Source organism: Trichoderma reesei, assembly GCF_000167675.1.
Source record: "Trichoderma reesei QM6a unplaced genomic scaffold TRIREscaffold_7, whole genome shotgun sequence".
In the NCBI taxonomy this organism is placed as follows: Eukaryota; Fungi; Ascomycota; class Sordariomycetes; order Hypocreales; family Hypocreaceae; genus Trichoderma; species Trichoderma reesei.
The window spans coordinates 892509-919773 of NW_006711154.1; the positions used below are offsets into that span (position 1 = coordinate 892509).

General features: G+C 54.9%; 7 protein-coding genes across 7 annotated transcripts; 2 read left to right on the forward strand and 5 right to left on the reverse strand.

Annotated features, from left to right (window-relative positions):
- Positions 1 to 1840: 1840 nt before the first annotated feature.
- TRIREDRAFT_60578 (uncharacterized protein) lies at positions 1841 to 4176 on the forward strand (the record flags this gene model as incomplete). Its single annotated transcript, XM_006964489.1, has 3 exons — positions 1841 to 2277; positions 2323 to 2406; positions 2469 to 4176. The coding sequence occupies 3 exons, from the start codon at positions 1841 to 1843 to the stop codon at positions 4174 to 4176; spliced, it is 2229 nt and encodes a 742-aa protein (XP_006964551.1).
- A 1146-nt stretch (positions 4177 to 5322) lies between these two features.
- TRIREDRAFT_41664 (uncharacterized protein) lies at positions 5323 to 6129 on the forward strand (the record flags this gene model as incomplete). Its single annotated transcript, XM_006964360.1, has 1 exon — positions 5323 to 6129. A coding segment is annotated over one exon (807 nt), but the record flags the coding sequence as incomplete, so codon positions are not given.
- Positions 6130 to 10931: 4802 nt separating this feature from the next.
- TRIREDRAFT_121431 (uncharacterized protein) lies at positions 10932 to 11966 on the reverse strand (the record flags this gene model as incomplete). Its single annotated transcript, XM_006964668.1, has 2 exons — positions 11845 to 11966; positions 10932 to 11651 (listed from the first exon to the last, which is right to left on the reverse strand). Exons 1-2 carry the CDS (start codon positions 11857 to 11859, stop codon positions 10932 to 10934), a joined length of 735 nt encoding a protein of 244 aa, XP_006964730.1. The 5' UTR covers positions 11860 to 11966.
- An 886-nt stretch (positions 11967 to 12852) lies between these two features.
- On the reverse strand, positions 12853 to 13888 carry TRIREDRAFT_59814 (TBP-associated factor IIF, 28kDa; the record flags this gene model as incomplete). The annotated part of the gene is made up of 2 exons (XM_006964669.1): positions 12853 to 13218; positions 13292 to 13888. The coding sequence occupies 2 exons, from the start codon at positions 13886 to 13888 to the stop codon at positions 12853 to 12855; spliced, it is 963 nt and encodes a 320-aa protein (XP_006964731.1).
- Positions 13889 to 14942: 1054 nt separating this feature from the next.
- On the reverse strand, positions 14943 to 20442 carry TRIREDRAFT_22117 (uncharacterized protein; the record flags this gene model as incomplete). The annotated part of the gene is made up of 4 exons (XM_006964338.1): positions 14943 to 16104; positions 16186 to 19523; positions 19623 to 19652; positions 20017 to 20442. The coding sequence occupies 4 exons, from the start codon at positions 20440 to 20442 to the stop codon at positions 14943 to 14945; spliced, it is 4956 nt and encodes a 1651-aa protein (XP_006964400.1).
- A 3713-nt stretch (positions 20443 to 24155) lies between these two features.
- Positions 24156 to 25152, reverse strand: TRIREDRAFT_60492 (uncharacterized protein; the record flags this gene model as incomplete). The annotated part of the gene is made up of 2 exons (XM_006964670.1): positions 24156 to 24837; positions 24917 to 25152. The coding sequence occupies 2 exons, from the start codon at positions 25150 to 25152 to the stop codon at positions 24156 to 24158; spliced, it is 918 nt and encodes a 305-aa protein (XP_006964732.1).
- Positions 25153 to 25516: 364 nt separating this feature from the next.
- Positions 25517 to 27155, reverse strand: TRIREDRAFT_77209 (uncharacterized protein; the record flags this gene model as incomplete). Its single annotated transcript, XM_006964671.1, has 2 exons — positions 26993 to 27155; positions 25517 to 26929 (listed from the first exon to the last, which is right to left on the reverse strand). The coding sequence occupies exons 1-2, from the start codon at positions 27083 to 27085 to the stop codon at positions 25517 to 25519; spliced, it is 1506 nt and encodes a 501-aa protein (XP_006964733.1). The 5' UTR covers positions 27086 to 27155.
- Positions 27156 to 27265: the final 110 nt, after the last annotated feature.

Sequence of the window (27265 nt, forward strand, 5' to 3'; positions counted from 1 at the left end):
CCTGAGCAATCATGGGGAGGATTTGAAGAAATCAGCATGCCCAAAATCCAGGAAAGTCCTATAATGCGTCAATGTGTGTCTACAGTTTGTCGTAGTCTGCCTTTATTCTCAGACGATTGGTGCACCTATCAGCCATGGGCATCTCTTCTATCTATTCATAACTCCTCAAACCTGACCTACGCACACCTCGCCAATCTGCAGCATAGCCTTAGATCAACAGATAAGAACATCACTCTGTGTTTCTGTGCAGGGCCTTAAAGAAAGCCTTTGAGTTGCATGCCGGCAATTCCGCTCATTAATGCACATATATCTCTCCCATCGGGGATCCCAGGACGAAGCGAATCAGAAGCAGTCTGCCTGATGGAAACGCCGGCAGCTTGCAAACAGACAGCCACTAGGTAGTGGCGCACTTGGATCCAGCCAATACAAAACGGGGACAGCAGATGCAGAATAGAAGGAAACATGGAAAAGCGAATAGAACAAAAGAATGATGCTCGGCCTCAGTGAGGCTTCTCGCTGTTCGCTACTTCAAACGTGCCACAGCCGGTCTTACACCAGTTATTCCCCGGCCTCGGATGGCAGCGCCGGCTTATTCCCAGGTCCTATCAGCTGGCGTCTTTTTACTTCCATCCTCTTCAGCTTGCGCTTGAGCTTTATACGAGTATGCTACCTAGTTTACGGTGTACAACTTACATTCTGTACTCACCCGGTACTCTCCTCTCGCCCACTTTCCGCACCAACGGAGAGAAATGGAGATGGAGACTGGCGGTTTAATGCCTTCGATGCCGTGTATTATGTTTTCCAGTTTCTTGCAACTCCGAATGCCGGGCAAGGCTGAGCAAAGCCTCTTTTCGAAACCGGCAGACTCTTGAAATGCGGCCTCTACTTTTTGCGTCCTGGAGTCAAAGAATGACGATGGCCTGGCTGGAGAATCAGAGTCAGTGTGCCGTGTAGGTAGGTAGCAAGCATGGCACCAATTGCCGTATCAAGTGCTTGTTGCTGCGCATATGGGACCAAGTGCAGCTTCCAAAGGTGTTGAAACAACTGTCCTTGTTTTAAAAACGTCTCGAATTCCCTGCACTTCGCATCAATTGGCATCTCCAACTCAACTCTGCATCTCTTGCCCATATCTGTTCAAGAGGCAGATTGTCAGCCTCGACTTATACGAAGCGCACGAAAAAGCATCGGACCATCGGCATCGCGCCCAGCTCGGGCCGTCGGCACAGGCTGCAACGGCGTGCGGCTTGTCGCTCTTTGTCCCCGCCGGGTATCGCTGCTGTCGCATGCTCTCCAGTTTTCGTGCATTACCGCAGGAATGGAGGGTGCAGACCGTGGCAAAGGTACCTGGATGTACCCGCCAGCGACCGCGACGCCATACCTTCCCCAGCCGGTGCAGGTGCGTCGATGCTTCCTTCTGTCCAGCAACAGCAACAGCAGCAGCACGACTCCAAGCTTCATTCTTCCACGGCTTGACTTTTTGCATCTCTGCAGCTTCATCCACCTCCATTGATCGTAGATCGTCAGATTCCCATCACATCAAATCAATGTCACTGACTCACACTTCCAGCTTTCACCCCTGACTCTCCGTCCTTCGCTGCTTCCGTCTCTAGACTTGCGCCTCTCACCGAGTCACCCCCAGTTTTTCCGCTCGCAGCTTGAAGCCTCCACCTCAACCTCGAGTCTCTCTGCTCCTGCTTACTTGCTCGCCGCGCATTGCGACAGCTCCGAGACTCAATCGCCTCCCGCGCTCTCCTTTTCGCCGTCGACCGCGAGCTCGATCGCGACGCCGTTGCCCGGCTCAGTCGCAGCAATGGACCTCGACCCGCCTCCCGACGCCGACATGCCGTCATTCGACCTCGCCGGATCGTCGCTCCCGGAAGCCCAGCCGAGCCTCGCCAACCCCGTCGAGGGCTCCGGCCTGTCGCTCGACCGCCGGCCCAAGAAGTCGTCGACCACCTGCGCCGTCTGCCGCTTCCGAAAGGTGCGCTGCAACGGCCAGCGCCCGTCCTGCGGCAATTGCCAGCGCCTCGGCTTCCCCTGTTCCTACGACGATGCCGACGTCGACACATGGTCCATGTCATTGCCGCGCCGCCGTGTCAAGCAGGCCTGCTTGAGCTGCCACAGCCGCAAGGCGCGATGCTCCGGCCATCTGCCCTCGTGCGAGCGTTGTCGAGCCCAGGGCATCGAGTGCGTCTACCGGCCCAACAAGCGAGCCAAGCCGTCGTCGGCGGGAGCCGGCATTGCGGGCTCAAAGAGCCCCAACAGCCCGGATCAAGAGTCGGATCGCGACGGCGGCAGGGAGGCACGGGGCCATGGAGAGAGCCGCGACCACGATGAAGGGCGCAATGATAGCCCGGCATTGACCGACCGTGCCAGCTCCGCCAGTCCAGGGGCAGACAACCAAGGGTAAGTGACTCGGACAACAACTGTTTTCGTGATAGGTACACTGACGGCCTTGGAACTGGCAGTCCGCAGATAGATGAAAGCTTCAGCTCCATCGTCAGCCGCGCATTCGACCTCTTCTTCCGTCACGTCCACCACATGCCCATGTTCACCTTCCTGCACCGCGCTTCTCTAATGGAGCAATATCACGCCGGCAAAGTCGACAGGGCGCTTCTTCTGGCACTGGTCGGCATCACGTCGTGCTTGACCAACATGGGCCCGGGCATGCGCAAATATGGAAACCGCTGCATCAACGATGCCGAGGCCCTCCTCCTTGCCGACTACAGCCGGCCCTCGATTGTCAAGATCCAGGCCCTCGTCTTCATCATCAAACACCGCATCCTCTGCAATAAATTCTCCAGCGCCTTTGTCCTGCACAGCTTCGCCTCTCGGTACGCCTCTGCTTTGCGCCTCAACTACGAGGCGCCCCATCTCCGCTTCCTGGCTCAAGAGTCCCGTCGGCGCCTTATGTGGGCCCTGTACTGCATCGACACGAGCATCTGTGGCGGGTATCCGGACTTTGTCCTCTGGAGAGCCGACCAGATCCACGTCTATTTGCCGTGCAACGAGCGCAACTTCGAGTTTGACCTGCCGCAGCAGACGGAGAAGCTTGTGCCAGACTCACACCAACCCCGGCCGCCGCTGGCTGAGGATATCGGAACTCTGGCCCTTCATGCGCGCATCCTGCACATTCGCCAGAAGATCATCGAGTTCACAAAGGTAGCTCAGTATGACCGCGGCATGGAAGCCGCCGAGCTGCAGGGCCGTATCTTCGCGCTCGACAAGGAGCTCAATGACTTTGCCACCAACCTGCCGACCTCGTTCCAGTTCTCCGAAAACTCGCTCCGTCTCCGTGCCTACTCGCCGAGACTATGCATCTTTGTCATGATCCACGTCTGGTGGCGCCAGTGCTACTGCGACCTCTATCGCCTTGCCTTGGTCAGCATCAGTGGAGGTCTGCCGCAGTCCATGCTCGACATGTTCGACCAGAGCTTCCTCGAGCACTGTCAGAGGCAGTGTGTCGACCACTCTCTGGCGCTGACTCTCATCTTTTCACTCATCCAGAAGCTGGGTGCAAAGCCAGTGGCAGACATTGATCTGGCCATGTGCGCGTATCAGTGCGCGCGGATGCTCATGTACCTTTTCCAGTTCGGCATCTTCGATCGGTTCGGCGTCACGGCAGAAACGGTCATGGAGCAAGCTCAGCTATGTCTTCAGACCATCAAGGACTGTTGCGTGGGGCCCGCGGTGGACTGTATCGTGGCCGATTTGGAGAGGCTCATCAACCAGGACCCCAAAGCCGCAATACGAGAAGGGCTACCGGGGGGGCCGCCGAATCTCCAAATGACAGACGGGCCAGATGTTCTCAGCGCTCCCGCTGCGACCGGCCTGCAGCCTTTTAGCTCCCCTTCAGGCGCTGTCAACAACACCGTCTCGCCTTTTACTCATCCCGTCATGACTGCTCCCTGGATGTCGGAAACGGGCTTTGCCTCAGGACTGGACCAGCAAAGTCTCCCGCCAGAGGTCCATGCCAATCCTAGCAAGGGCGGAACTCCCAGTCTGTCTGCACCGCGGTCGGAGTTTGGGCAGTCTGATGTGAACGCATACGACAGCACCTTTGCAGGGCTCGGGCTGGACGATGGATTTGATTATGCCATGGGACTAGACATGAACATGTGGGCGACCAACGGGGGCAGCTGGACTGCGCCTGGCTATGGGAATACCTGGATGTGAGGCAGAATCTCGAGGCAGAATCTCGAGGAAGAAGAGCAGGAACAAGAAGAAAAGGAGGAGGAGGAAAGAAGATATGGGAAGCCCTCTGCCTTTGACACACGTATATACTATGATGGACGGGGGATTGTCGAGGATGAGAATGAAGAGTGCATGTCCGTCTCATAGCTCGCTCTAGTAAGAAGAAAAAGCAAGGCGAATGGAGCGGGCGGGATGGCGCAATCGCAGGGACTTGGACGAATAGGAAACGATGACAATAGAGCTAATGATACCAGATGCAGCATGTCTTGGGACATGGAGAAAAGATGTCACTTTGACATGAGGATGAGATTGCCATTTTTCTTTCAAAAGCCTCTGGTTAAGGCGTCTTGCGTAATATCATGATCCGATGGTATACGTTTTGACTGAGAGAGACGAACTATTAGAACGAAGAAGATCCATGCTTGTCCCTCATATCGCAACATTTCATCCCCACGTTGAGCCAGCACGAGGTCCGTTATCGATAACGCGTTAGCCAGGGTCAAGCTCTATGTACTGTAATCGCTTCAGCAGGGCAATGGCGCCCAAGCGACCCCGGATAGCGCCCACCTCCACTAAAGCTAGCGAGTCTAGGCTCGCGGCTCGATGCGAGACCATGGCCCAACCTGGCTTAGCCCTTTTGGCCCTCCTCCGCCTTACATATCAACCTTGTCAATAACCCAATCTCCCTCGTTTCTGTACTTTTCCAGCATCTACAACAAACTCGAGCAGTGCAGGACTTCAACCAGCTCGGACTGCTCCATTTGCGATACACCAATTGGCCAGATACGCCATTCCAAGGTTCTTCTCAGCCTTCAACATGGCTAAGTAGCCCCTGACTCTCCACTTCCATGCAGGGATGAGGCACATGCCACCACTGATGGCTTCTACTCAGTTGGGAGGACTGTTTGCATCGCCACGCGCGTCTCAGCCGCACAGCCGCACCAGAAGATGCTGGGGCCAGGTCTTTCATCTTTCCTTCTGTTTGCCCTGTCTGACGGTTTGTCATTTGGCACAGCCTGGCAATAGGAGACTGAAAGGCCCGTGAAGAAAGAGTTCACGAGGGTCTGAACGGCCGTCTGCTGGTTCGTCCTTCCTCTTCTGCAAGCTTCCAGGTGGACATGGTGCAACATGCGTCTCCTAGACGCCAGAACTCTGGAGCTCGTCGATGTAGTCGACAACAACGTCCCTCGCTATGCCATCCTGTCGCATACATGGGGCGACGAGGAAATCACCATCCAGCAGCTGCGGCGCCTCGGCGGCTGCTCGCAGGTCTCGCTGGCGTCTCCCCAGACGCTCGACAAAAAGAGGCGGGCCACCGTCCTCAAGAAGGGCTACATCAAGATCTCCGGAGCTGCGCAATTGGCCGTGAGCCGCGGCCTCGACTATCTGTGGGTGGACACTTGCTGCATCGACAAGACCAGCAGCGCCGAGCTGTCCGAGGCCATCAATTCCATGTACCTGTGGTACGAGCAGTCGGCCGAGTGCTACGCCTTTCTCGCTGACGTCGAGCCGCCTGATGATGCAAACCCCGACGGCGACGTGTTGCACGACAATCTCCGCCGCAGCCGCTGGTTCACAAGAGGATGGACGCTTCAGGAGCTCATTGCCCCAAAGCTCGTCCTCTTCTACGCCAAGGACTGGAGCTTGCTCGGCCAGAAAGATGCCCCGGCCGACTTCACCAACATCATCAGCGAGATTACCAACATTGACAAGGAGGTCTTGAATGGCAGGATAGATCCTCTTCAACTAAGTGTATCCGCTCGCATGGCCTGGGCATCTCGCAGGAACACGACGAGGCCCGAGGACACTGCGTATTGCTTGATGGGCTTGTTCCAGGTTAACATGCCGCTGTTGTATGGCGAGGGCCAGCGGGCATTCACACGCCTTCAGGAGGAAATCATCCAGCGCACCGATGACCAGTCGATCTTTGCCTGGAATCACTTCGACGACGGAGACGAAGACCCAGATGCCCTTTTCGGCTTGCTCGCACAGTCTCCGGCCCAGTTCAAGCATGCAGGCTCATTGCAAGTCCTGCCGCCGTTACCCGTGTATGCCAGCGCGCCATCCGCAATGACGAACCAGGGCCTTCGCGTGCAGCTATATCTGGAGCAGCTTGTCAACAACGATGAAGGTATAATGGAGGAGGACTACTATGCCATTCTAGACTGCGTCCAGCGAGATCGAGACGTCTACCGGTGCCCAGCTCTGATTCTGCGGCGGCTCTCAGAAGACCAGTATGGAAGGCTGAGGCCTAAGTCGCAACACTTCAAGCCTCCCCCATCCTCTCCGTATTGGCCAAACGATGGCTATCGCTCGGTCTACGTCAGACAGCAGCCAGTCTATTACCATCTCCCGCAATTTCGGCTCTCGCCCCTGAATGTGGAATCCGGCCTCGGCTCTTCCGATGGTGTTCAGTACCGGCTGCTTGATAAGTATCCCGCCCACAACTGGAACTCGGCCACCATGACCTTGAAGGTGCAATATTCCCGCAAGCTGCAGGCCATGGGCATCTTTCGATTTCAAAGCATTGACAAAACGCACGAAAAGGTGGATGTCGTCGTCGGTCTGCGTCGACTCAACACGATGGAATGGGAAGGGTGGTGTTTCCAATTATCCTATCGCGACAGATCTCTTGAGCACGCATTCCACGAGATCAACAAGCGGATAGAGAGCGAACTTGCCAAGTCAAGCAGAGAAGAGATTACGCCGCGAAGGCTTCGCGACGTGCTTGGCGAAGACTCTTCACTGGCAAGCAGTGCGACGGTGGAGGGAATCCAGCTTCAAGGACGCCTCTACATTTCCATCCTCGTGACGTTGACAGCTGAGATCCATACATACAGGGAGCTGATTCAAATCCCAAAGCATGTGAGGATGCCTTCCATATCCAGCAACAGCTTTACATCTCCCGCAACGGGCGTGAAAGCTTTGACAGAGCTGTACTGTTGTACTACAAGCTCACTCTTTGCACTGGACCACTACGGTTCCAATGCCTGGGTGATACCGCCTGTCCGGTCAAAGTATCCTGAGGACGGAATGGGGACAGTCCGTGGCGACTTTATGAAGCCTCTTCACGACTTCCTGGCGTTTCTCAAGCAGAAGTCACCCTCGAGGCAGTTGAGTGTGACAGAACAGCTAGCTAAGGCTCTTTTCACCGGTGAGGCATCTCAGGTTCAGTCTTTCTTAGCCTATTCAGCGCCAAACATTGAGACGCGAACGACTGATGAACACGGTTTTGCGCCGCTTCATTGGGCTGTTGCTGGTGGCTCCCAAGACTGCATCACCCTTCTCCTCAGAAACGGAGCCAACCCCAAGGCGCTGACAAGCAAAGGACTGTCGGCGATCCACGTCGCAGTTCTCTGCAATAACAAAGTCTGGACTGCCATGGAGAGGTTCTGCGTCCATTCAGAACCCGGTCAGCTGGCCAACGCAAGAACGGAGCACTTTCTCGAAACACCCTTGCACATGGCCGCAGCCTCGAGCCCTGACACCGAGTATGGCGTCTCATTCTTCAAGGAGCTGTTTGGTTGGAGCTGGGAGCATACCGGCAATGCCCCTCGCAACAGGTTTGACGAGACGCCGCTCCATCGTGCCGCTGCTGCGAACTGCGTGGGTGCTGTTCGAGCTCTCGCCCTTCACCCCGGAGCCCCGTACGTGAAAACGGATCAGTACGGCCGGACTCCCCTCTGGCATGCAGCTGCTGCAGGCGCTCTCGGCGCCGTCGCCGAACTGATTGATTGCGGTTACTCTGTCAGCTTGACGGACGACCTGGGAAGGAGCCCGTTACATGCGGCCTGTAGGGGAGGCCATCGTGAAGTCGTCGCTCTGCTTCTTCGCCATGGTGCAAGGACAGACACGGAGACCAACTTCCTCAGCCTGTTGCCAATGGATCTCGCTGCCATGTTTGGGTTCGCCGAGTGCCTGGGTGAGCTTCTGTGGCGGATGACCACCCAGACACAATTGGATAGGACGCTTCAAATAGCGGCTTCGTTCGGATGGTACGACTGCGTCGAGCTGCTATGCCGGCACGGTGCTAATCCATTCGCAACTTCTGACTACTACCTGCGGCGGTCTGAAGATGGCCACGCCGTTGTTGTTGAGGCAGAGATGGATGCTTATTCCATCGCGCTCGCACAATGCCAGCCGCAGATCGTGAATTTCTTTGATACATCCGAGACCTGCAAACATCTTCGACAGAGCGGGTTTCCTCCTGGGTATAATTCCAGTGATAACAACGCCACACCGGGCATGGCAGACCCAATACCTGCTTCCTCTACTCCTGCTGCTTCACCTCCACCCGGCGCGGCACCTCTTCCGTCTGAAGCAGCATCGGCACCGGCGATTATACCGGGCAGCTTACTGCGACATCAGCCTTCCTATGGCGATGCGCCCTTATACAGCGGTCCAGCGTATGGCAACTATAGCAATGCGCCTCAGACAGGCCCGGCGTATGGCAATGCACGTCACAGCGGAGCGGTTTATGGCACCACGCCGTCTAATAGCAGTTCAGCCTACACAGGCACCCCTTCCATGACCGCACCTTCACACGGCAATCGGCTAAGCTACTCGTTGCCCTATACATCTCAGCAAGGGCTGCTCAAGTATCAGTCTCCTAGTCAATACGGATCCGCCAACCTGCCCGCTCACAGAAACAGCGCTTATTCCTTCATGCCGCCGATGGCTCCCACCATGTTTCAACGGCTACAGGAGCTGGCGAATACGTACGAACGAACAGTGCCGTACATCGGCTTCTCCGCCCCAGCAGGGGAGACTTCAAACCCGGCGTCGAGCAGTTCTGGTGCAAACGCTTCAATTTCCCCTTACGTGGAAGCGCTACCACAAACATCAGGATCAGGAATCCCTGTGCGGCGTGTCTCTGTCCGCGACCCATCGCCCGTCGTTGCTGTCTATCCGCAACCTCGGACCTTTTGGCCCCACCGGCATCACCTCCATCGTCTTCGCAGTCGGGAGTCCCTCAGATTCAGCCGCCGCCTCTCCCCCTTCGTGCCGCATCAAGATGCGGCCGGCTACCTTTGAGCCATGCATACCCTTTGGTCTCCGCGGGGGATTCCCCTGCTCTACTTTGACATCTCTGCGGAAACATCCTGAGGTTTCCCCCATGTTCTAGTGTCAAGCAACCGATTTGAGTTAAAGCGTGCCAGAAGGGGCAAGAAGGTGGCAATCTTTCTGGGTTCTAATGGTAGATTATATAGATATATCAATGAATTTATAAGGATATGCTGAGCTTCTCCCTTCCTTCTTAATTCCTCTACGTGTAAGTCCATCGTGTATAAAAGTTGTTTATGTTATATATATATGTATATATACATGTATAATCATCATCATTACCTGCTCTTTCCTTCTCTTTTGGTTTCTTTTCTTCCTATCTACCTTCTACAAGGTAGCCTTTATATAAGATAATAATCATGAAGACACATTTTTAGATGGACAGGCTGCGCCATCACATACGGATGCAAGAATTCTTACAAAGAGCAAGAGACAACACAACTCTTATACGCTACATAGATTTTGTAGAGTTTTATATAAAGAAAAAAGGAAGGAAAGGGGGGTTTGGGGGGGGGGGAAGCACAACAGAATGACTTTTCTCGACTCCAAGACTTGTCTTTCAGCACCTTACCTGTAGTCGTAATTGAGATTTCGGATGAAAAGGGGCCATGTATGAAGATTTATGCAATCAAGTTATACTTTTGTATTATTCTCATTTACAAATCTGTATCATGCTTGCATCACAAATGCTATTCCGTGAACCATGACCACGATGCTGTGAACAGCAAAATGTCCCATGCCGCCACGATTCGCCTTCGTCCTGCCCTTTTCTGGTGTGCAGGAGTCGAAATCCGAACAAACAGGCGCACCATTTGCAAAACTCCACCCAAGACCTCCAAGGTCTTTTCTCTGTACTTTCATAGACAGAATATCCTCTTTCCGTATATACCATCTCAGGCATCAACGCCCGATTGTGTTGTAACTCTAACTGTAAAGAATTTCCATGCTGAACTTTTGTTTGATGAAGACTGACGCCGTGACAAAATGCCGTCGCAAAAAACCAAAACCATTGCAAAAACACACGAAAACTTTTTGTTACAAGTGTCGCATAAATCAAGGCTGCTGTGCTGTCGATGCCGCGATAACGTATTATGACTGGGGACGGGGGCAAAGAGCCTCTCAGGGCGCTTTCTTTTCGGTTGATCAGACCAGGTCGATAGTGACCGGCAAAGAAGACGTGATCCGCCTCAGAAAACCCATTGGCGAGTCAAACGGTTTGTTGCGAGAAAAGTCAGAAGTCGCAGTAACCTCAGAAAATCCAGCTCCGATAACACGGCTGCCGTGTATGGTCAATCGGATCCAGATCAGCAATGTCTCGCACTCCGTGCAATCGAAGCGTCATGACCCGGTGACAAAACTACCCGGCCTGATGACAATCTTTGAAAGTCCCATCTGGTGAGAAGTTGTCGTGCTGGTGACAGTGCAACGCATAAAGCGGCCCAAGGCGCTGACGAGTGCAATCCAATATGCAAATAGATGGCATCAATCATGAGCTTGCCAACTTTCAGAGCAGAAACTGGCGAATCAAGGTCGGTGCTCCAAAGTGCCACCTTTAGGAACACCGACATGCCTTGCTCTGAATTCGGCGTCAAGTCGTCTTATACACGATAGTGACGATTTCATTATTTTTTTCTGTCGTCTTCCTTTTCAAATTCTTTTCGTGGTGCCAAGGGCTAATTGAAGATGGACGCCGCCTCGAGAATTTTCAAAAATGCCGAGTTCTGAATGAGGTAGTCGCCTTGACTGCTGGCTTCCATGCTTCCCTTGGACGGCTCCCGAAGGCCACAGCCCTGCATCTGGGCAATGATGTGAGCAGCAGCGTCGCAGGACATGGTTTGCGGCGCCTCGAAGCCGCCGTCACTGGGCGAGGGAGCGTTGAGGCTGCTCGAGCTGGGCGTCACGGGCCCCGTGCTGGGCCCCGTTGTCGAGTCGTCCGAGGTGATTGTGCCGTCAGAGTCGTGGCCGCTGGCGCTCTGCTGCATGCTGGCACTGGCCAGGACGGCCAGCTTGTCGATGTGTGCGTGCTCGGGGAAGAGCGTGGCGACGGTGGACGGGCGTCCCAGGGCGGCAATGGACTCGGCAGTGGCGATGCGGGCGGCGTAGTGCTCGGCCTCGCTGGCGTCCTGGCCCTTGAAGGACTGCAGGAAGCCCTCGATGGCGTCGGCGGTGACGCCGCTGTGGGCGAGCAGCAGCCGCAGCCGGGCGTTTTCAATGGCCACGTCCCGGGCGGCCTGCTGCATCTCGAGCGTGGCGGCCACGCCTTTTGTCTCGTAGTCCTGCAGCTTCCTCTGCATGCCCTCGACGTATTCTTTCCGGCGGGCTCGCGAGCGGCGCTGGTTTTCTCTGATGCGGATGGCTGCAGCACTGGATTTGGCTGAGCTGTCGGTTTCCTGCTGCATGATGGGCATGTTAGGAATGAGGAGAGGTCATGTGAAGAGTGAGATATGCGTTGTGTGAGGAATTGGGGGACGAGGAGGAAGAGGCAGATTGTGGGAGACGGCAATTGGTGTGAAAATTTGCTGGTGACATGCTGCCAAAAGCGAGAGACGTGGGGGGCTCAACTGCAGAGAAGAAACAGAGACGTACCTTGGCTCTAGGCATGGTGACAGAGTCAATTGGTCGAAAGAACAAAACTGAAAGATGAGAGAAAACAGGTAGAAAAGTAAAGAATGGAAAAGGATAAAAAACACCGGATTCAATTGGGAGTGCAATGAAAAGACAAGACAAGACAATTGGTGGGTGGTTTGCTTTGGTTCTTGTTGCAAAGAGTCGTGTCAAGCCAGTCAAGTAAAAGAGAAAGAAAGTGCAGAGGAGGAATTGGTTGAGTAATAAGAAAGCGTTTTGTCAGCAGTCGCGTGCGCGCTTCTTCTCTCTTTTTTTTTTTTTTTTTTCCTTTTTTTCCTCTCACACTTTCATTTCCCTCTACTCGGCTTTTCCTGTTATTCCACTCTCAACTCGCCCTTCCATCGTCGGCAGTACTACTGCTACTACTACTACTCCCACTACTACTACTAATAGCAACGACACGGAAACGAGAGGAAAAAAGAAAAATCTGTCACTCACTAGGTGGCAGCTCCACCATCGACGCCCCAGTCACGGAGCCACTCTTGCGACCAAACGGGCAATAAAGTCGGCAGACTAGCTGTGCGTCACTGCGAACCCGTTGCAGCCTGTCTTGCATTCTGGCCTCTGTGATTCGTCGAGAGCATGAACCGTCGTGGGATCATCTTCTTCCAGTTGATGTGTAGTTGTAGTGTGTACCTGTTGTCTAGTACTAGTACTAGGTAAGGCAGTACTGTAGTTGTAGACTAATAAGCGAGACTCGACAGCCATGAGATGAGATGCTGTCCGATGAGGGCATCTGGATGAAAGGCAGGCATCTACTAGGTATGTAGACGCTTCCTCTTCGTCGTGGATCGGAGCCACTGCCCGCCTTCTCCAGGCAATCGAGGGGAAAAAGGACCCTGAAAAAAAAAAGAGCACAAAATGCATCCATTTCGCCTCGCTTCCAACTCCACCCGCGCCAGTCGTGAAAAAATGCAGAAAATGAAAAATGAGACAAAACGAGAAAAAAAAAAAAGAGGCCTAGCTCCATCAGCGAAACAGCCTGTTCCCCGTCCTCGTCGAAAATCTCTCCACCCCGGTCCCCTGCTGCGCGTGCCACAGTTGCTGCACTCCAACCCCTCGGCTCTCGTGGCTCAGCTTGTACCGCCGCCACGCCTCCCTCAGGTGGTCTGGTCGGAGCGGACCCCTCCGGAGATCGGGCTCTTCGTCGTTTTCGGCCTCGTCCGTCAACGGCGGCGGCGTCGCGACCTCGCTCTGCTTCTCTCCGGCGAGGATCCATTCGGCCTGGACGCTTCGTGCTCCCTCGATGATTTCTCCGGCAAAGAGCTTGGCGACTGCCTTGACGGCGGTGGCCACCATCTGGGGCACCGACTGCGAGACGGTAGCATTGACAACCTGGTTTCCCCGGTTCTCGTCAGTAACTGGATATGAAGGAATGGTAGACTGCAGACAAGAGTGCAATGCTTACCCTCTTGACAACCGCTTCCGACAGCTTGGCCGCTCTCCAGAACTCATACCGGTCATACTGCACCGGGTCAAACGCTTCCACGAGCATAGCCCTCAATCTTATTTCCTCTTGCTTCTGCTCCTGCGTCCGCGCGACCGCATCCTCCAGCGCCATCTCCTGGTTGTCATCCTCCTCGTCCTCCTCGGCATCCTTATCGCCCGCCCCTCCTCCCTGCCCGCTCGCCGTCGTCATCGCCTTGCCCCCGACCAGGCTCGGCGTCTTCTCCCCGCCGTCGTCGCCGCCCTTTGCGCCTTTTGCTTTCCTACCGCGCTTGCGCTTCGACACGGCGCTCGTCGTCGCGCTCACCACGCTGCCGCTGACGTGCGATGTGGCGTCGACAGAGGGCGACCGGGCATATGGCGAGCCTGCTTCTGGCGGAAAGGACGTCTGCCGCAGGGGATGCGTGGGCGGCTGTGAGATGACGGAGCTCTTCCTGCGCTTGCCGGGCGGCATGTTCATGTCCATCGTCGACGGCCGCTTCTTGCTGGGGGCCGGGGCTGGTGATGAGTACGGAGGCGACATGGCCGATGGCGACGTGGCGTATGGGGGAGACGCCATGATTGCCGTGGGTGAAGAGGAAGAGGCTGAGGCTGGTTACGGCAAGTGAGGGCTGAGGTGAAGCTGATGAAAGAAGCAGAGATGCAGCTGGTGAGCCCAATGTGAGGAAAGCCCGGCTCTCAGCTTTGCCAATGACGAGGCACGCGTTTCCTCATTGTCTTCGAGCATGAGCCGTCAAGCGGGATGTCACGTGAGCCAATATCCGCTCCATGACTAAGCATCGCTTGGCCGTGAATGCCCAGTTTATAGGTACCTAGATTGGTGGTCAAGGTTCCATCTTTCGATCTCTGGTACGTACCTTTGAAACGTGCTTTCGGTTCACAACCTCTTCAACTTGCTTCAAGCTGTCTGATGAATTAATTTACGGAACACAAAAGTGCGTCATCTGACTACAGGCCCCAAGGCAGACTTGTCAAGCTGCGTCTCAAATGGAATGCAAAACAAGTTGAAGGCTGAACATGACACTCTGCAGTAGACATGGAAAAAATTTCATCAGTTACTGTATTCGCCTTTGTAAGCTGTACGATTCATCGCAACCTGTCACAACCATGTCAAAGACATCCGCCAAACTGGCCCAATCGTCTAATTAGCATTTAATGATCCGGCTTTTGCCGATTGTCTCAAGCAATACCTAACCCAGCCCTCCCTTTCCCCCAAAAAGCCGCAACTAAACCCTGGCAGCGAGTAAATCTGAAAACAAAGCAGTCGAAATTGAAATAAACCATTTGCAAGAACGCGATGCACATATAATCTCGACCCTCAAGAGATGAGCATCATTCCCCTCCCAAGTGCAAACCGTTCCAACCAGGCCCTCTTCATGCGCCTCATGTCGTCAGCAGACAAAGCAGTAGAAGACATGCCACCTCCAGGTATTACAAGCATAGGTTCGCATAGTGCGTTCCGATTGGTATCGATGACCAAAAACTCCCGAGTCCTCCATAAAAACAAAGGCAATGAACCGATAGGCCAGGAGAAAGAAAGGCAATGCCCCAAGCCGCGTTGCGGCCGCCTTCCTTCTTCGCCTCTCCCGTTTCCCAAGCATAAAGAAATCAACCTACTCCCCGTCCAGCATTGCGTCCAGCCCGTTGCGCTCGCTTTCTAATAAGTCTGCTGTGACGTGGCCATTGGCCATCGTACTATCTTTCTTCTTGTGATCTTCGTCTTCGTCTGAGTGGATCATTTCTTTGAACATCTTCAGGTGAGCCTTGTTGGCATCCTGCTGTTTCATGGTGTCGTCCAGGTCAGCGGGGGTCATGGACCGTCGCTGATCACTCATGGATCTTTGTCTATTGCCCCAGACGTCGGTGCCCCAGATTCTTTCTGCCGGGTCTTTGCCCAGCTCAGTGTGCTTGAAGATTCCGGTGGCCTTATTCTTGTCTGCCTCTGTATGCAAGTTCATGCCCATGCTTGAGTCATCAGCAGCGAGGTGAGGGCCACCAGCTTCCAAGAAACTGGGATGCAAGTTGCTCTCTGCCTCCGCGGAACCCAGCTTGAGACGACCATTCTCCGAAGCCGACTCGGATTTCTCATCTGCATGGCCGTGCGAAGGGGCCGAGACGCTCGGGGTCGTCGAATGAGACGCGCGAGAAAAGTAAGTCTGCGGTCCGTACGCGGAGTTGTGAGGGTTCGGTACACTCGGCATGGCCGTCGGCGCTTGCGCCGCAGCTGCAGCCGCCTCCGCATTTGCTGCTTTCCGTCGCAGGCTGTTGGCCTTGCCTTTGGCATGCTCTGGAAGGTCATCCGGGTTGTCAACTCCGTACTCCACCAGCATTTTCTGAAGCTTGGTAGGCCGAGGCTTGCGCGTGCTCAGCGACACTTGCAGGATTGGCGGAGGTTCCGGCGCGACAGGGCACCACTTGTGAAGCTCCTGGCGAAAGAAGTTGGTCTCGTAGGAGAGCAGGATCTCGGCGCCCTCAAGCTTTCGGAGAAAGAATCGCTGCGTTTCGGCCTCGGCTTCGGTCGAAAGGAGCGGGTTGCAATACTGAGCAATCTTGTCTCTAAAGTTCTGGGCGTTGTCTATGATCTGCCGGAGAACATCTTCCTCCTCCGGCTGGAAGGGTAGGCCCGGGATCTCGTCGGCGAGGGCAATAAGATCCTCCAGCTTCGGACGGGAAGCATCGCGAGGTATCTTCATTCTCCAGTCACATATCGGGCAAGTGTATTTGTCGTCCTCTTTCACCTTGCCCCGGGCAATCTTGAGGCATTTATAGTGATACCTAATTGAGGGTGTGTAAGCCTGCGACCGCCTCTCACTCTAGGGGGGGGCTTAGGGGGGCAATGCATCCAGGTAAACTTACCATTCGTGACAGAGTTCGCACTCAATCATCATACCAGCTTCAACCTTCCGGCATATGCAAAACACCTGCCTCGATCGTGGGTCTTCCCAACGATTGCCCCCGGCCTCTGGACTGGCTTCTCTTGAGACAGGCTCTCCCGGAAGACGAGGCGTATCGTGGTCCGTATCGAAGCAGTCGGTATTTCGCTCGAGCACATGCTCCAGATGGCTTTTGAGAATATGCAAAGGCGCATTCGACTTGCCGAAAAGCTTCTTTCCCCTCCGCATCCAATCTTCGTGCCGTTTTCGCTCATTCTCCAAGTCGACAGTACCGGCGGGCTTGGAGTTGAGGTCATCCAGCTTCCTGGTGATCTCGACGACTTCGGAGTACTTCGGTCGCTTTCTATAATCAGTCTCACGGCACCGTTCGATCAGATCAAGGATCTGTCGGTGAGCCTCGCGCTGCTTGTGAAGTATCTGGTCGACGGCGGCAAGTGTTTCGCGGGAAACGGGAAGAGCATTAGCCTGTACCTGAGCCGTGAGTGCCTCCAGCTGAGGATAGTGGACAAACTCGGCATGAGTGAGTTCCCTGGCCTTTGCCTCCCAGGCTTGGCCAGCCTGCAGCTTGTCGCGGTAGTACTTCAAGTGATCGTTGTAGTTGGGGATCTCTAGCCGCTCTCCTTCTTGGATGATCTCCTGCACTTCCGCCAATAACAGAAACGCGCCGCGACTTGCTCTGGCTTTCTCGTTCCAGCGCAGCTCTTCCAGTCTCCGAGACAAAGCGTCCAGCTCCGGAGTGTCAATGTTGAAACTGCGTCCCTCTTCGATCAGCTCTTCAATCACCCCGATAGGAGAGGCGATATTCTGTTTCAAAACCGTGGCGGCATTTTCTTGGAATTGCTTGACAGCGGCTGCTCGTTCCTGCAGTTGTGCGATCTCGGGACAGTCGAAGCCAATGTGCTCTGCTTCCGCAAGAAGACGATGAATGTTGCTGACGTGGCGCGACTCCTTGTCTTTGTCTTTCTGGTCATTATTGGCGCTTCCACGACGTCCGCTACTCTGCCAGACCTTTTCGTTCTTGCGGCGATTCTGCTGCTTTCTGACAATGTAATTAGTGGCCTCCTCAACCCAGTCGTTGCATTTGTCGACGAATTCCTTTAGAATGGGCAGCGACGTTAGCTCGTATGGAATCTTCTCGCCCTCATGCAGCAGCGTTCGCAAAGACTTGAGAGAGGGCGTAGCCTCCTCCTCTAGAAGCTTTTCGTACTTTTCTTCCCAGGCTTCGGGAGTGCGTGCTTTTTCCGACACCTTTTGGAAAATCGACGTCATGTCTTCTTCAGTCTTGCGATAGATGAGAGTGTGCTCTTCACCTCTCAGGCGCTTCTCCTCTGATAAGTCGCAGCACGGGTGGCTCCCTGCATGGAAAATGCACAGGATTTTTCCGGTGCGGTGGCACTTGAAGCGAGATAGGAAGGCGAAGGCCTTGCAGTAGCTGCAGCACTGCTCTTCTTCGTCATGGACATCGGTGTCGTCGATCTTGAACGTAAGTGGGCATGAGTCCTCGCTACCGCCGGTGATCTGACAATTGTGAGGGAAGTCTCTGGTATGCCTTGCGAGGAACTCCTCTCTCTGGGCTCGTTCCCGTTGGCCGATGCGATCAAGAGCTGGCGCAAGCCACTTTGCTGTCTGGATGGTAAGACCCGAAGTCACACTCCCTTCGGCGGCTGTCCACAGAAGCTCGTCGTGCGAAAAGCACGGCTGCCGGCGGAATAGCTGCAGTCTCTCAACCCCAGCCTGTCCGAATTTCTCCCAATCGCAGGGAGCAAAGTTGACTGCCTCGTTAAAGTTGAAGCCATGGTTGAATCCCGCATGATAAGCTTGCGGGAATGTGATGACGAACTGGCCAGCCCTCTGGTCCAATGCATAGACACGCACGCCTGCTTTCTTCAGCTGCTCTGGCGTGAGGAGGGTCACCAACTGGAAAAGCAGATCCGGCTGGGTCTCGAACAACTCCGGTACGGCCTCCTTCATTGCGTTTTCGAACTTCTCGGCGTCTTCTCCAGGTATACCATACCACGTCTTGGTAGCACCCAGGTGCTGGTAGTTGGCCGAATAGGCATAGTGATCTTCGTTGTGCCAGCAGAACGTCGAGAAGATCATGCCCACATAGACCCAGGGCACAGTCATACCCGAAATGTCTGATTTGATATGCCTAAAGAGACTGTCCGGGTGGAAAGGCAGAACGTTGAGGTTCCACGGGTCGGTGGCATACGGGTTGTTCGGGTGCTTCTCGACGGTAGGGAAACCCGAGCCGTGCGTGGTGCAGTGGATATCGGCGCCGTACTCGACCTCGACCGTCTCTTCCAAGTCAGCTACCAGGCGCCAGAACTCTCGCTCGACGTCTTCTTCGGTGACGGGTCTGTGACACTGGAGAGTCTCATCATACGGCATCTTTTGCTCAAAATAGCCCTGCTTGAAATCGTTTGCCTTTTGTTGGAACTGCTTCAAGGAGTATAACCCGCCCTCCTCGAAGCCGAAATGGCCGTCTCCAACCAGGCAGCGCGGGCAGTTCCATTCGGCCTCAGGCTTTCGCTTGAGCGGCGGATCCAGGCAAGGGCCATGGTATGCATGGTCGCAGGACTCGCAGACCAGCAGAGCTCCACTGTCCTCGCCCCGTCCACAGTTTTCGCACTTGCCTCCGGCAGCGGCGCCCTCTTCCCGAGGTATTCTAGGAACAGAAGGCCGGAAGACGGTCATGTGAGAGCCGGCCACGGTAGGCACATTGTCTTTCTTGAGGCGCTTGCTGCGGCGGCTGGCCATGTCGGCATCGTCCTTGTCGGCATCGCCTTCCTTCTTGATAGGGTCTGCCGGACTGCCGACGCTCAACTGCCGCTTCAGCGCAACAGCAGAGCCGAGGCCGGATGGCCGAGCTTCAGGGGTATTTCTCGCGGACGTGGCGGGGCTGTCGTAACGCTTGGAATCCGGCGTGAAGCTTTTGCTCTCGCCATTGGCGGGACGGTTGACGCTGGTAAAGCCCGAATTGACTGCGGTGAAGCCGCTGTTGCTGTTGATGGCTGTGAAACCAGAGGTAGGCTTTGCCGCGGTGGGAGCCGGCGGTGCATCGGCCATGGGCGTGTCTCGATCCGCCTCTCTTTTGCCAGCGACGCTGCTCTGAAGGGCATCCGATGCCTGTCGGGCAGGCGAGGCCCCTCGCACGCTGCTCGGGGTGTTGACGGCAGACGGCTTTACTGGCGTATGTGCGGGGCTCGGGGTCAAAGGGCCGCCATACTCCTGCTCCAACTGCTGATGCACGCCGGGTTTCGCGAGACGCAGATAGTCTTCATATGGGCAAAGCCATCGCTGGAAAGAGTTCTTAAGTGACGTGGACAAGGATGACATGATCTTGCCACTGTAGCCGAGATCTCTGCCAATCTCGGCCCATTTCTTCAGCTTGCACACCTTGTCGAATCCGCCTCTAGATTCGACAGCCTTTTTCAGGCGAAACAGATCGAGGGGCTTCTTGTCCACATACGGCAGACGATGTAGGTTGTTTCCCTGCTGCTTGTGGAACTTGGAGAGACCATCCAGATAGGTGAGATTGGCCCTCGTGCCTAGAAATAAAAATATTAATAAGCAAAGGGAACTCGTCGGGGGGTTTCATCTTCCTCCTCCTCGCCATGCGTCCCCTTGAGAGGATGGGCAGGGTTCTGCGTTAACAGGTGAGAGACTTACTGCCTTCGACAGAGTTCAACTCTTGCTTTCGAGTTCGAAAGTGAAACTTCTGGTCAACTCGTTAGCGAAATGTGCCGCTAGGCACGTCAATCAACCCGGGTTGGCGCAAAAGTCTCCATACCTCAGTATCAATCGCGAAATCAGGGTTCCATGAATCTGGCGGGATAATCTTGCATATGCCATATTGAGATGCCTCGGGAGCGATTTTTTGAATATATTGCAGGGGGTCGCGCCATTCGCTTTCTGACGGACAGTAGGTCGGGGCTTCCGATATGCCGTGCGGTCGTGTTTTCTTCTTGAGCGGCTCCCGCACAGCCGTGGGCTGGCCGCGCCTCTCGACTGAGGTGAGGTCCAATGGCGCGCTGACCATGGAGCTCAGCGGCACGGGTGGGTTTGTAGGGTGATAGCCGTTGGAGTTGACCTTGTGCTTCGGCTTCGAGGAGGAGGAGGAGGCCACGGGTGCCCCAATCGCAGGCGAGCTGCGCGAACTGGCATTGGTACTGCTGGCGGCAGCGGCCGCAGCGCTGAGGGAGGCAGTCGGTGCCATGGCGCAAGCGGGAATCCGGGCCCTATAGTTTCGGTGCGTCACAGGCGTGTAATGGGGGCAAGCGCAGGCGCAGGCGATTTCTTGGTCGGATGCGAAGACGGGCGAGGCAGCCGAGCAGGCTCATATGACAAGACACCTATCGTGAAGGCTCAATCCATATGGCATCATGTATACGAGGGGAGGATGCGTCTCGAGCCGGGGCAAGTCGAGACGTGATGGCCGCGGCTCTTCTATCTCGAACCTGCACAGGCGAAAAGAGGCGATGGCGACGAGATGCGGCGGATCGCGGGCTCGACTAGCGAGGTGCCTTGTGAGCGTAAGCGTGTGAACTCGAGAAATCGAAATCGGTGCTGCAGAAGGATCACGACGTAAATAGAGATATGGAGCCCAGCACGGGCAAGTGGAACATGGAAGAACGGCGCAACTAACACGAAGGGCAGGGCAGGGCAGGGCAGCGTGAGAGACAAGAGACATACATACAGATACAGGGCCGGGGGCGTGCCGATCTGTTAGAGTCAGGCCGTTGGTAGGAGGCGAAGGAAAGATTGAAAACGAGGGCAGAGGGCCAAGGGAGCCGCAGAGGCAGAGAGGCTGCGAGAGTCTGCGAGTCTGTTGGCCCTTTTTGGTGGTGTAGATGCCGGAGCGAGATTGGATATGGATATGGTAGGTAGAGAGAGAAGAGAGAGTGGGCGGGAGTGCAAGTGCAGGTGCAAGTGCAAGTGCAAGTGCAAGTGCCAGTGCAAGTGGGAATCAAAAGCGGATGGGTCGAGGCTTCCGGCGTCGAGGTGCAGCAGCGCGAAACGTTCCTGGCAGAACCACTGCACTCAACTGCACCGGGCTGCGCTGCGCTGAGGAGGGGACCGGCCGGCACTGTACTTTGGTACCTGTAGGCTCAAGTGCCAGTGCTGGGGCGTACAAGTACAGAGTACCGGGTACGGCGCGCGCAGAGTGACCGACAGGCACGACGGAGAGTCCACGCCGCTGACCGGCTCGTCAACCACGGTAGCAGGTACCTCTGCCGGCTGCTCGTTGCCTGTCTGCTTGTTCTGCATGCAGCGCCTTGCCGGTGGGCGGTACGCGGACGATGGCCAGCAGGCGACCTGCTCCAGGAGGTATCCTGTACCTCAGCCGGGCTGCGCTTGCCCTGCCAGGAGCTGTGCGCTGCAGCCAGCCAGGTGGTCCGTGTGGGTGGACGCAGGCCATTCAGCAGCCAATGGATTATCACTATTTAGTGGACCCCGGGCGTTTTTCACTGGAACAAGTACCGCCGCTACGCCGTATGCAGCCTCTCGACTGCGCGCGTGGCTTCGAGAGTACATTGAAGGGACTGCTGGTGTCTTGCCTAGTGCCGCGAAGGGCAGCATGATGCACGGAAGACGGAGGTATCTGCCATGTGCCTCAGCCCGGAGAACCACAGGCGACGACGCCCCTCCGACTCGCAAGGTACCTTGTACTGTCCCTTGCGGCGCGCATGGTCGCGTACTCGGTACCTTGGCCGGACCGCTCTGCAGTCTCTTTTTCTCGATTACGGTGTCTGTCGTGATGCGCTGTTTGTGAGAGGCTCTGAGGCTCTGCTACTTTAATTGGTGCAGGTAAGCTGTGCTTTATAGGATCCAATGGCGCACATGCTCAATTGGGCTTTTTGGCTTCTGCGGGCGATCCGGCCTACGTCCTTGCGCTCGGGTCCGCTGCAGTGCTGCCACCAGGCCACCGACTCTGCTGAGCTGCGCAACAATCTGATGATTATGAAGTTGACATCAACCGGATCGCACATGTCATGACCGCCATCGAAGTACAGGTATGCAATTCATTCATGGCAACTTGCCGAGACATGCAGATCCTAGTAATAGCTGAGTAGTAATGACTGATATCAAAGGCCTGATGCAATGCACAACAGTCCTGCTTAAGCCTGCATTGCGCCGCAAACTCCTGCCAGACGTCATTCAAAAGGTTCCGCTGCCAATTTTGGCTTTTAATTGTATCGCAGTTTGTCTTTGTCTTCTTCCCTCCTCTTTTGCGTCCTACAGCGTTTCAATAGCGGCGACCATCTCATGCGCACACGACACGACAACGACACGGTCCATGTGCAGGTCATCGGGCCATGCAAGTTACAGAGCAGCCCCACTGAAGACGACATCCGGCGCTTTGTCGCAAAAAAAGAGCCAGTCAGTTGGTCGTTTGCCATGCCATTTATTAGGCTGCATAAGCACCCGACACCTCGTCAAAGCGAGGCGTCACTTCCTCAACCAAGATGTGCTTTATATCTAATTTCCCTCCTATTGTCCATTAGCCCCCGCATGAGCTTTACGAGGCACAGGTCCCAAATTGCAGCGTCGCTTCATACAATCGTGACTGACAGTCGAGGCCATCAGCCACCTCGCTCCTTGTTACCAACAGCATGATAATACGCAACGTAAAAAGCACGGAGCAGAAATCAACTCGCGCCGAGTCAGATCCAAAACGCAAGCATGAAAGAAAAAAAACCCATCCGCCACCCCGTATTTCCCACATCTCCAACATTTCCAGCCCCAGACAGTCCCTCTCCCATCCAAGCACCAGCCCACAATTCAACCTCAGCCCATAAGTTCACACAAAGAAAAAGGAAAGAAAAGAAACCCGGCTCAGCCCAATCTCCCAATTTCCTCCTTTCGTGCTTCATCCCCTCCACAGCCCAGAGTCCCGTTTGACTCTGATATGCGTCGTCGCACAGACAAGGATCAGGCCCATGGCGTCCAGCTACCGAACCAATCACGCACCACTGAAGTCGGAAACAGACCAGGTCCCCCCCGGTGTCCACAAATTGCCCAAGCAAGACCCGGCTGAAGCAGCCTCATGCGGCAGCTAGAAAAAAAAAATAGAAAGGTAGGTACCTCCTAAGGATTCGCTTCCATGATTACGATTCGCGATGAGGTTCGTCCGCTCGTACAAAGTAAGCAGATCAACAGTCAGGTGTCAAGTATTGCCTTTGTCTCTCTTGTGCAATACTTGAACCCAGTGCTACCTTTGCTGCATCTTACCTGAGATTATAGTTGCATGCGGCTCTACCTTCACACGACACGAGACACAAGAAGACGTCCTCTAGAGTCCCGTGCACTGAAAACCCCCCCCAAAAGAGTCGGCTTGTGTTTCGTCTTGTCCGTTCATTTTCCTTCCAGATCTTCCATTTTCTGCGCCTTGCCCTTCCCCGCCTCTTTTCTCAGCGTGAGAAGTACGAGACCCGACGAAAAGCCCAGATATAACCGACCTGAGAAACTTGGTGCGATCAAAGTAGTAGAAATCCCCCACTCAGCTTTGTGCCGTCATCACCCCACCATCGTCAGATCACACCAGAGCAATCATGTCTACACTTTGGCATGTGCCTCGGGTAAAGCATAGCCTCTTGGCTCTGGATGGGGCTCAATCTACACCATAATGGCCTACAAACGTCGCCGGAATTCCTTGTTGGTCTGACTTGATCCGATCGTGCAAAGCACACATGATACCTCATGGATTGATTGTAGGTTAGCCCATACGAGATTCGAGAGCAAAGTTCAGCCAGGGATATTGGTAGGATCTCTGTTCACACCATCAGCCGCATCCCGCTACTCCATTGAGTCCCAAACGCAATCCGATCTTGAACCGAAGAAGAGCTGTCCCATAATCATTGCACTTTGCCCCCATAAACGCCATATGTCCATACCTTATCCAGATAACCTCGGGAAAAACCCGCCCCTTTACGAGTCCTTCTTCGCCCGCTTCCTCTTCCTCAGCAGCTTCTCCACCTCACCAGCCCCCCGCGTCCGCAAGCTCAGCTCCTTCATCATGTCCCCCCAGCGTATCTCGCCGCGGCACGAAGGGCATTTACACCTATTCGGTATCACGGCCCCTGGATCATCGCTGGCCAGGGCATGCCTGCTCCAGCAGTCGATGTGCCCCATGGCCTCGCAGCCCTCGTTGGGGCACATTGCGTACAATCCTTCATCAGGCTGCATCTCTGCGTTGCAATGGACACACCGTCCTTGCCTCTCGAAAGAAACCACGTTGTGCGTCTTCTCAATGTACTCCTGCATCGAAGAGTAATCCAGCGGTAAGGCGTGAATCCCATAGGAAGTCGTCGACGAGTCACCCGCAGATGAACCAAAGTCGGTCAAAATCCTCAAGCTCGAAGACACGGGAATCTTGCTCGCCTTTGTCCAGTGGTCCCATGCTTTGTGAGCGTCCGGAGTAAAGAAATGCAAGTTGAGCGGCCATCGTGAAAAGCTCGGCACCCGGGTAAGGAGGTGAAGGTTCGAAACAATGGACTTGAGGGTATGCGGGCTTCGCTTGGGCATGCCACTTTTCTTCCGCTGCGTAGCCACCGTGATGCGTTCGTCCTTTGGTATATGAGTTGTGAGATGCGGATTGTTGAGGGCCCATCTTGTCAAGTTAGCACATTGACGCAACTCTCTCTCTCTCTCTCCTTTCACGCTATCCATCTGGCGTTTGATGGACCTACTCAAACTTCAAAGCTGCTATCGAGCTCGGGAATCCAGAGACCACAATGGCCATCTCCCAGGGCCGGAGCGAATCGCGTGACGTGCGCACCGCGCCGCCCTTGGCCTCGCCGTTGTGTTGCCTGAGCCGCCTGGGCGGATTTGGCGTGGATCCGACGTAGATCGATGCATGCCTCACGGTAGACCGCAGAACGTAGACAGCATACAGGGCCGGTATGGGCTTGGCGAGGCCTGACATGCCTACATCTGCTCTTGCTCACCTCATGGAATTTCTGTGTCCGACCGCTTCGATATCAGTGTTGATGCTGGGTATGTAGGTTGTGTAACTGGTAGGGTCGTCAACAACAAGAAGAGCTTCTACATAGAGCGTGGCTACACACACATCCTAAATGATGACTAAGCATGCCAGACATTGATACGGCGCCCTTGATGCGGGAGGTTGAATCCATACACAACAACATCCAGGTGAGATGATTATTCCAGACAAGTAAAATTAGTCCCTTCATTATACATACATGTACTCTAGTCGCCCATGGTACCAAGCAAGTTGTTCCCTAAATGACATATCCACAAACTCCCAACTATGATCACCAAAAACAACTTCAAAGCAGACCCTGCTTCTGTAAATCGTAGTAGACCTTTTCCGGCATGACGTTTCCTTCGCCGTCCTCCATCTGGATGACGCTGCCGTCGTCAATCTTGCCCCTCTTCTTCTCCTTCTGGATCTTCTCCCAGAGCTTCATCGCCTCGTCAATCCCCGTAATATCCCTGAAGAGACTGGTGTTGGTGATGCCCAGGCATTTGAGGCCATACACGTGGCGGGCCTCGTTGAAGTGCTTGTCAAAGGCACGACGGCCCATGTAGACAAAGTTTCCGCAGATCTCGCACGGGAACTCCACTCCGAGACCATGCAGTCGATACAGCCAGAACGGAATGGGTTTCCCATCCCAGGCCAGAGGAAGCTTGAGAGGGTTGTATATCTTCTCTTCGCCGTCCTCGCCCTCGCCGTCTCCCTCATCCATCGGCTCATATCGCTGCTCGCCCACATTGAGAAGGTTCTCCAGTTCCTGCTGGCGCTCCCTTTCCGTCATTCCTTGCTTCCGTTCGACATTGACGCGGGTATCGCTGCGCTCCGTACTCATGGCACTGGCAAGGCGCTTAATTCTGAATTCACGCTCTGCGACGGCTCGCTCTTTCAGTCTGGTCGCGGAGACGACTCCCTTTCCTGGCCCATTCGCTGATGGCGCAGAGTCTGCTTGTCGCTGGGCTCGCTGTTCAGCGGCTTTGATGTGCTTTCGTCCCTTGAGGTGGTTCTTGTAGACGTTTTCGTTGGCAAATTCCTTTTCGCAGTCATCACACCAGATGGCATCTCCTGTGCGCTGTTTGGGTTGCGCTGCCTGTTCCAGGGTCCAGCCCTCCACTTCGTCCTTTGCCCAAGCCTCTTCGAACTCCTTGTCAAAGGACTGCAGAATCTTGTCGACGTTCTCCAAGGGTCGTGTTCGTCGCATAAACGACTCGAGGTAGTCGCTCAATTCTCCGAGGTACTTGAAATATTGATCGTTGAGCTTCTCGTTCCGCTTCACACCCCCGGAGCCGGGAGCAAAGTTGTCAAACTGCTCGAGATACTGCAGATAGCTCAGGCGCTTGACGTTGTTCAGGTTGAGGAAAGTCTCGTGGCAAATGTTCAGGTCGAAGAAGCGTCCGTAAGCCTCCTCTCCTGTGAAGAGAGAGTCGACAATGGAGGGCAAGGGTTCTGATGGATCGCCATGCTTCGACACCTTGTATCGCTGCTCTGAGTTCTCCGCCTGCTCGTTGGGGTATCTCGCGTGATGCTCTCGAACGTCCTTGAACTGACGATAGAACTCTTCAAAGGGGTCTCCGGTGCCAATCTGCTGGATCTCTCGAGCCCTGCTACCGTTTTCATCCTGGTAAATGTTGATTAGGTTCTGAGACTGGGCTTGAATCTGGTCCAACAGCTGGGCGACTTCGTGATCGCGGTTGAGACGGTCGCGGATCTAACGCAAGATGAATAATTAGCAGCCGCAGGAGAAGAGGCAAACGCAACATGGGAAGCTCACATGCTTGGGATCCTCGCGCATGCGATCCGCGATGCCCTGTTCGAGGCGCTCGAGGTCCTCGTGGATGTACCGCTGCTCTTCTAGCACCAACATTGTGCAGCGCTCTGACAGCGATCAACTTGAGCAGTAGAAGGTGGGAGGAAGAAGAAAAAGAAGAAGCAGAATCGATGAGAGATCAAACGAGGATCGCAGCGTTCGCCAAAGGCATCAGTGGTTTGGTCACTCCATAAAAAGCACCAAAGGCTGGTCGCGTTTCTAGAAAGTTGCTGGGGC